The 9,177-nt window shown below is 36.4% G+C and overlaps 2 protein-coding genes across 2 annotated transcripts; both read right to left on the minus strand.

Moving 5' to 3' along the window:
- Window positions 1–6,646: 6,646 nt before the first annotated feature.
- LOC131617160 (uncharacterized) lies at window positions 6,647–7,451 on the minus strand. Its single transcript, XM_058888514.1, has one exon. It carries the CDS (start codon window positions 7,431–7,433, stop codon window positions 6,720–6,722), a length of 714 nt encoding a protein of 237 aa, XP_058744497.1. The 5' UTR covers window positions 7,434–7,451; the 3' UTR covers window positions 6,647–6,719.
- Window positions 7,452–7,972: 521 nt separating this feature from the next.
- On the minus strand, window positions 7,973–8,653 carry LOC131618959 (ankyrin repeat-containing protein BDA1-like). Its single transcript, XM_058890107.1, has one exon. It carries the CDS (start codon window positions 8,630–8,632, stop codon window positions 7,973–7,975), a length of 660 nt encoding a protein of 219 aa, XP_058746090.1. The 5' UTR covers window positions 8,633–8,653.
- Between the last annotated feature and the right edge of the window lie 524 nt (window positions 8,654–9,177).

Genomic DNA, 9,177 nt, shown 5'->3' on the forward strand with positions numbered 1-9,177 from the left:
TTTTGACAATACTTTTTATATGCGCCATAAAAAATTTTAAACAACGTGAAAGAAAATTTTAACTATGTTTTTAAAATAGCAATTCTTACAAACATACCAAAATATCAAAGTAATGAAAATTATTTAATAACTATCAAAATAGATGCTACAACAATAAAAAAATACAAAAAACATATCTAAGATACAAGTGGTTTTTAATTTCCTCTCTTCCTTCTTCATTAGTGTGTGAACTTCAAGAATTTGTCTGGTTTGAGACACTAAAAGCATCTGTAGTCTATTGAAAATAAAATAAGTTACAAACTCAACTTAATAAATATTTTTAGAATATTTGAAATATGAACTCCAAAAGTAAAATATAATAGTATACCTTTCAATCACATGATAAGGCAGCAAACCAATTGCAAAATATTGGTGTAACACATACCCCATCTTAGAATTAAACTTGATGTATTTGAATTAAAATAAGAGAGATTCTGGATGAGCATGTCGATGTTATTATAGAAAATTCCCTATTAAACATTAAAACTCCAATTCACAGAGTTAACAATATCAATGTTAAAGTTGAGATGATAACAACACCTTCTGCCAAACACACATGAAATAACAAGTCAATATTCCTCTCCACTTGTATTTATTCATCCATTTTTCATGATTATTAAACACATTAATTCAACCTTCATAATTTTTACGAACGACTTTTAAATTTAAGTTTCTAACTTAAAATACAGAGTCGCCACCTATGTTTTTATATTACCTAAAGATAAGGGTAAACACGGGAGAAAAACCTAATGTTAGAGAAATTAGGTAAGTTGAGAAATTAGGGGTAAGGCAAGGTGATAGACACTCTTAACCCTTCCTTAAGGTTTTCTAAGTGATTAAGGATAAAACCTTAAACCTATTGAGGTTTGGGGAAAGGGGATTTTAAAGAGGAGGATACTTTGAAGTCTTTCCCCCTCCCAAACACACTATAAGTTAGATCACCATAACGCGTCTTCAAAATATTATACCATAAAGAATCTTGTCCTTCCATTATTCTCCACATCCATTTGTTAAGGAGAATTAAACATCTCAATATTTTTTACTCCTAATCCCCTTTCCTCCAAAGGTAAAGTAACATACTCCCACATCACCCAATGAATTCTTTTCTTTTCCTCCACTCCCCCCCCCCCCCCAAAGGAATTTCTTTTGAATGCTAGAAATTCTCTTGACCACCATCCTCGGCATCTTGAAAAAAGACAGAGTAAAAATGGCTAAAGAACTAAGCACGGATTTCGAAAGGGTAATTCTACCTCCCAAGTTCAAGAAGCGATTTGTCCATCCTTCCAAACGATTCTTCATTTTAAGCACAAGAGGATCCTAAGTAGCTTCCTTCCTTGGATTGAAACCTACCGGAATACCATGAAAATAAAAATTACTTTCTTCTTTTTTACAAGAAAGAAAGTGAGAAACCGCGTCCAAAAAAAGATCGTTAGAATTTATTCCTATCAACTTGCTTTTGTGAAAATTGATTCCAAGTCGCGACACAATTTCGAAAGCGCGAAGCACTGCTTTAATAGCTCTAACATGTTAAGGCGTTTTTTTAAGAAATGCCTTAACTAAAAAGAAATGCTCACACAAAATAAAGCTAAAAAAATTCCCATATTCTTTAAGACAACAGTTTTCACAATAACGACAACAATTTTAATTATTGTTGAAGAGGAAAAATGTTTAGTGCATATATAACAAAATATAAGTAAAAATGACCTACAAATTATAATAACCAATCACATAAAAAATATGACTAAAGATAACTTATATATTATAACAATCATATAATATCCAAAACCAGTTTTTTGTGGAGGGTTATTTTGATGTTAAAGTGTCCCCTTTAGGCCCTAACCTATGTCTGTTGGAGGGTTCAGAGGATGATGATGTTGATGCGTTGGTGGAGGGAGCGGTGGATTGGTGGAAATAGTGGTTTACAAGTATCAAGCGGTAGCAACTGTAGGATGTCGACCTTGAACGAGTTACCTGGGTACGTTGCTACGGTATTCCTTGCCACGCTTGATCTTACGAATTCTTAGAGGTTATAGCATCTCTATTTGGAGTGTTGATTTGTAGCGATGATGCAACGGGAAAAAAGAAGAACTTGGACATGGCTAGGTTGCTGGTTTGATGGGGACATGCTTTTTGAGGAAGACGTGTCGGAGGGAGAGAAAGATGACTCTGTTTTGGGTATATTTAAAAAGCAACTTTTTGGAGTTTTTGAGAAAAAGACACAGCCTGGTGGTTTTTTTAATCATAATTCTTGTGAAAACTCAATAGAGGTGGAGTCTGACACGTCTTATGTGATGGAGACAGGTTCTTTTGGTAAGGAGGTGGGGAATAGGAAGTTGGATATGATGGATGGGTGTAGGCGCGTGGAGATAGATGCGGGAGGGGAGTGTGATGTTAGAAAGAATATAAAGGTCCAAAAGGTGAAAGATTTATCTACTATTTTTGTCAATAGTAAAAAGGTAGACTTTACAAATGTTCCTTGTGTTGATACCGAGGGGCCCAGGGTGAATGGTAGTAATGAATATAAGGTTTGTAATTCTGGTGATGTGGTAGCTTTAAAAGATGCTATTTGTGGTTACAGTAGTGTTTTGTTTGATAAGCCAAATCAGAATGTCAACGTTAATTTACTGGAGGAAGAGGATTCAATGTCTAATAAATTTTCTGGTGGTTCTGTCATGTGTGGTAATGTCAACTCCGATTCTGGTGTTGTGCAATCCAACAAGAGGTTTTGAAAGAACAAAGATCTTGGGTTTAATGCTGAGGAAATTTGGTCGAGAGCTAGACGTTTGGGCATGTCAAGAGGCGGTTCGGTTTCTCAACAAATTGAAGCAATTAGATTGAAGGAAAATCAAGATAAAAGGAACAATGGTTTGAAGGATGCTTCTCTACTTGGTTCTCAATGATTATTGTTTCTTTCAATTTACGTGGGTGTGATGGGAGGGACAAATGGAAATGTTTGCAAAATACGTTAAAGGTGGCTAATGCCGATGTGTGTTTTGTTCAAGAAACAAAATTGCATAATCTTGATTCGTTTGGGTTGGAGTCTTTATGGATGGGTGAATTGGTGGGGTGGAGTGCTAAGTGGGCGGTGGGGAGGTCGGGTGGGCTTCTTATTTTCTGGAAATTAGGTCTTTTTGATCTTATTTCAAGCTTCGTGGGGGAGGTTTTTGTGGGTGTTCATGTCATTTTTGATCTTGTATGATTGATAAAAAGAGAGTTTTTTGGTCCAATCTTTGTCGTGTGAAGGAATCGTTTTCGGATGGTTATTGGTGTGTGGGGGGTAATTTCAACGCTATTCATTGTGTGGAGGAGAGAAAAGGAAGGTCAAATTCCTTTAATCTAAGGGAAGCGGATGAATTTCATTCTTTCTTGACAAGGATGGATTTAGTTGATATTCCTCTCATGGGAAATAAATTTACTTGGTTCAATCTTAATGGGAGTGCTTGTAGTAGGTTGGATCTTTTTTTGATTTCGGATTCCCATCTTGATTTGTGGAAAGTAAAAGGTATTATGGTAGGTGAGAGGTCGTTGTCGGATCATTGTCTGAGTTGGTTGGCGGGTAATTTTGTGGATTGGGGGCCAAAACCTTTTAAGATGTTCAAGTGTTGGTTCGATCATGAGGAGTTTCTTCCCTTTGTGGAGAAGGAGTGGAAGGCCATGGACATCTGTGGAAAATATGGGTTCATTCTTAAGGAGAAGCTCTGTATTCTTAAAGCTAAGTTGAAATCTTGGAATAGGGAGGTGTTTGGTGTTCTCGATTTAAATGTGGAAGATTTAGGAGGAATAATATTGTGAGTCTTAATTCGGATGGTGGCCTTTTAGAGGATGTCGATGTGATCAAAGATGAGGTGTTTGACCATTTTAAACATCGGTTTTCGGAGCCCTGTATGGGTAGGCCGGTGTTGGATGGAGTTGGTTTTAATGCTTTGTCGATGGAGGAAAGTAAGATTCTTGAGGAGCTGTTTTCCATGGAGGAAATAAAGAACATCATTTGGCTTAGTGATTGTGAGAAAAGTCCGGGTCCGGATGGTTTTCGGTTGGGGTTCTTTAAGAAGACTTGGAGATTTGTCAATAAGGAGTTGTTTTACTTTGTTCAGGAGTTTTATAAACGGGGTTCTCTTCCTAGAGCGGCTACGGCTTCATTTTTGGCGCTTATTCCTAAAGTGGATTGTCCTCAAAGAATTGATGAGTTTAGACCAATTTGTTTGGTCGGTTGTTTGTATCGGTAAATTTCAAAGTTGTTGGCAGCTAGATTGAAGGTTGTGATGGGGAAGTTGATCTCTAAGTCTCAATCGGCGTTCATTGAAGGAAGGCAAATGTTTGATGGGGTTCTAGTGCTCAATTAGGTGATGGATTTTGCTAAGAGGAGTAAGAAAAAGTGTTTTGTGTTGAAGGTGGATTTTCAAAAGGCATATGATTATGTGTCTTGGGGGTTTCTTAGATATGTTTTGAAGCGCATGGGTTTTGGTCCTAGGTGGTTATCTTGGATGGAAGGTACGGCCTTTTCTAGTTCTATTTCTATTTTGGTTAATGGTTCTCCTATGAGGGAATTTGAGGCTTCTAGAGGATTACGTCAAGGGGATCCTCTTTCCCCGTTCCTTTTTCTGTTGGTGGCAGAAGGTTTAGCAGGTATGATGCGTAATGCGGTGGTCGAAGGTAGTTTCAAAGGTTTTCAGGTTTCTTCTGATATATCCTTTGAGATGCTGCAGTTTGCGGACGATATTGTTCTTATTTGAGATGGTTCTAAGGAAAATTTATGGTGTGTCAAGGCTTTGTTACGTGGGTTTGAGTTGGTATCAGGGTTGTGCATTAATCTGAATAAAAGTAAGCTTTTTGGTGTGCATTTGGAGGAGCAGGTTCTTGAAGCGGCTTCTTTATTCTTGGGGTGTCAAGTGGGGAAGTTTCCTTTTTTGTTCTTGGGCATTCCAGTTGGCGGTAACCATATCGAAGGAAGGATTTGTGGTCTTGTTTAATTTCTAAGCTTAAAAAGAGGTTGAGTGGTTGGAATGGCAAGCACCTTTCGTTGGGAGGTAAAGTTACTTTACTTAATTCGGTTCTTAATAGTATCCCTATTTTTATGCTATCTTTCTTTAAAGCTCCGAGGAATGTTTTGGATGAGATTGTAAAAATTCAAATGGACTTTTTATGGGGAAGAAGTGAAGGATGCCGGAAGGTGTGTTGGGTTAGTTGGGAGAAGATTTGTCATCCGTGTAAAAAGGGGGGGGGGGGGGTAGGAGTGAAGAATATTGAGATTTTCAATCTTGCCTTGATGAGTAAATGGGGTTGGCGTTTTTTGTCGGATAGGGTGGCGGTTTGGAGCAAATTTATGGAGTTTAGGTATGGTGTGGGGATGAAGGCTCTTTGTGGGGTGATGCCAGATAGAATGTTATTGAAATCTTCGTTGTGGTGGAGGGACGTCCGTAATGTTTACGGGTTTGAAGTTAACGATATGCCGTGGTTTTCTAATTGCATTTCAAGGAGACTTGGGGATGGTGAAGGAACTCGCTTTTGGGAATAAGCTTGGTTGGGGCCTACGCCTTTTAAGGTGCTTTTTCCTCATCTCTTTAGTTTTTATTCTATGTCTAATATTAGTTCCTCCGCTATCTCTTTTTCTTCTTCCTCTTCTTCTTGTGTTGCTAATATGGGTGGTTGGGTGGATAATGTTTGGAAGTGGGATCTGGGTTTTTGGAGGAGGTTTTGGAGGGGGAGGTAGCTTGTGATTGGAGTAATTTGATGAACCTTTTGGAAGGGGTGGCGCCAAATTCGGGGGTGAAAGATAAGTGGATTTGGTGGAGGCATGTCAATGGTTTTTAGTTTAAAGATTGTTTTCGGTGGATTTATTCGTTAAGGACTTTGGAAGTTGTTTTGAATGATGGGAGCAAAGTAGAGTTAAAAAGATTATGGGAAGCTAGAGTTCCTAGTAAAGTGCAAGTTTTCGGGTGGAGTTTGTTGTTTAATTCTTTACCTACTCGTCGGGCTCTTTGTTTACGTGGTATGGAAAGAATTCTTAGTGATACTTTATGTCCTCTGTGTGGTTTGAAGGAAGAATCGGCGGGTCATCTTTTTATTGTGTGTATCCATACGAGAAATGTTTGTAAGGAGGTGTTTAATTGGTTGGGTTCCGATTTGGAGTTGGATGTGGGGGCGATGGATGATGCATTGGAGGATGAGATGGGGTTCGGTGTGGTGGAGCATATTGGTGCGATGTTAAGGGGGTTGATCAAACCGTGCTTTTTTGCTTTTCTTTGGCTTTTGGTTTGTTGGTGCATTTGGTTGGAAAGAAATAAAGTGGTTTTTAATGATTGTATTTGGAATCCTACCGAAATTTTGATTGTCATTAAGAATTTGGGGTGGGATTGATTTTCTATCCTTGCTAAAGGTAGGGGAAATAGCACGAAGGAGGTTTGGCTTATCAATCCTTGTGCTTATGTTGGCGTGTAGGATAGTTTTATTTTCTCTTTTGTCGTTGTTGTTGTTGTTCTTATCCGTTTCCTATTGTATTGGGTTGCACCCCTTGTGCGTTTAATACAAGTGCTTATCGAAGAAAAAAACAATCAATTACATATTAAATATATCGGGAACACATGGGTTCCATACTTGTACACATACATTTATTCATAATTTGCTAATATTGAACCAAATAATATATTGGAAACTTCAAATAGACAATGAAATTATATTGTCTAAACACGGGTTATAGAGGTTTGACTTTGAGTTGCTCTCATGCAGGTTTGACTTTGAGTTGCTCTCATGCATTTGTAACAAGAGATTATTCTCTTTTTTATAATAATAAGGTCCCCAAAGAAATAAAACATAAAACCCGCCAATAAAAAAATTGAATACATAGGGATGCTGAGAATAATAGTGTTGGTATGAGTAGGAGATATTGCTGGCATAGCAATTAGATAGCAAAGAGTAAAAAAAGTGACCGGAGCTAACACGAGGGGCCTTAGTACTCCCCCTGGGGTCATAATTACTATTGCTATAATTGATAAAGAAAAGGAAAGCATATTCGCTAATGAAAAACCCATGAAACTAGTTTTTGACAAGATCGATTTTCCAGCATTTCCTCGGGTAGAATAATACATATCTGCAGACTTGATTTTCATATTGTGGTCATCAGTTGCACTTACCTGGAAAACTCCACCTGGAGGACTCAATGCTGATTCATAGGTTATAGTTGCAACAAGAGTTGCAATTATCAACCAAGTGTTACGCTGCTCCTCTGTTATATCACTTCTAATTCTACTTATCCAAGTTATGGCATCAAGAATGCCGACCTTAGTCATTATTGAGAGACGTCTTTTTTTAGCACTTGTTAATATTTTCTTCATCTCTGGAGTACTTGCAAAATCAATTGCTTTTTTCTTCTCGGAGTTCATTTCATCCAAGCTCATCCCAGTGTTTGCCAGATATTCAAGAGACTGTGCTACCAAGTAATTATAAATGAATAATACAACTTGTTAGAGATAGTTCATGTTACAATTACTTCTCCATCCCATATTAATTATCACATATATATTTTTTAAAAATATTTTAAAAGTTAGCGACACTTTGTTTTTTAAATGTAACATTCTTTGTTTTAAATTGCACTCTTCATACCCAGTTCCAACTTCCAACCACACTATTGCTAATGTGGTGTCCTCCACCATGAATCAAACTGCAGTTACAATGTATTTTAAAAACAAGTGGACAATTTTATAAAAAATTGCTCAAACAATTTTAAACCTGCATTGTACTAATTTTTAAAAAACATATTAAAAAATATAGTATGAATAAAAAAAAGTATTATAATTAAAATAATAGAATTTTTATAATAAATATTATAAAAAAAATTATTTAATAATTAAAAAACATACTCAAATAATATATTTTAGTCTCATTATAAAAGGATTTTTTAACCCGTTACATATATGAAGGAGACATGTGAATTTAATCAAGAGAATACCTTTGGTTCATTACTAAGGGCTGAAATGTGCAAAGCAGTGTTGCCGTTGTAGTCTTTCAGGTTCAGTATTTCCCATTTCAGCTTTTTAGCACCTCTTCCACAATTTTCTTGGAGCCACGTAAGAAGAAATTCAAGGGCCTTATATTGTTTCATCCTGGCAGCAATATGCAATGCAGATTCACCTTTCACAGTTACATCTTTAATGGAATCCGGACAAACAGTGAGGAATTTAGCTACAAGTTCAACCTCCCCCATTTTACCTGCTAAATGAAGTGGAGTCAAGCCTTCTCTTCCTTTAACTCTAACAAGATCTTTATTGATGCCAACCAAGTAAGACACCATCAGTATTTGGCGATTATCCATAGGAAGAGGAGTGGTGCTTTCCCTATATTGGCGGAGCATAGCATAATGGATGGGACTAAATCCTTGATTATTTAACTTCGTAGCAAATGAAGGTTTCAAATTCATAATTTCAATGGCATACTCGAGTTGACCCATAACGGCAGCGATATGCAAAGGAGTTTGTACAAATTGGTTTTTATCTATGTTTTCCAAAATAGATGGATCCACTTTAATTACGGCATAGAGTGCACCTATTCTGCCTAAACAAGCTGAACCCGTCACTTGGTCAAGGTTTTCTGTGGTCATGTTTGATACTATAAGTTTTGAGTGAAGTGTGACAGATATGGGGTTCTATGCAAATATGGTTAATAAATTTAACATGTGTGGTATTTAATAGATTTGATTTCAATATTCTTTACTTGGTTCACATGCCATGTTGTCTGCAAAAATGAATAACCAATACTTCTGCCCTAGCTAAAGTATATTTTTATATGTGTTGGTAACCCATATGTAAAAGAAAAGTATTATTAAAATAAAGAGATTCTAAAATACTACGGGTTTCTTTCCTTTATTAGTGATTTAGGTAACCCATATATAAAAGAAAAGTATTATTAAAATAAACAGATTCTAAAATACTATGGGTTTCTTTTCTTTTATTAGTGATTTAGGTAACCCATGTATAAAAGAAAAATATTATTAAAATAAACAGATTCTAAAATACTATGGGTTTCTTTCCTTTATTAGTGATTTGATATATTAAAGAATAAATGGGCGTTGCAGCTCAATTTACCTTCTTTTCTTTAAACGTGAGGGAGAGAGAGGTTTTTGAGAAATTAATTTAAAGTAGCTTG

The sequence above is a fragment of the Vicia villosa genome, linkage group LG7, assembly GCF_029867415.1.
Source record: "Vicia villosa cultivar HV-30 ecotype Madison, WI linkage group LG7, Vvil1.0, whole genome shotgun sequence".
NCBI classification, from domain to species: Eukaryota; Viridiplantae; Streptophyta; class Magnoliopsida; order Fabales; family Fabaceae; genus Vicia; species Vicia villosa.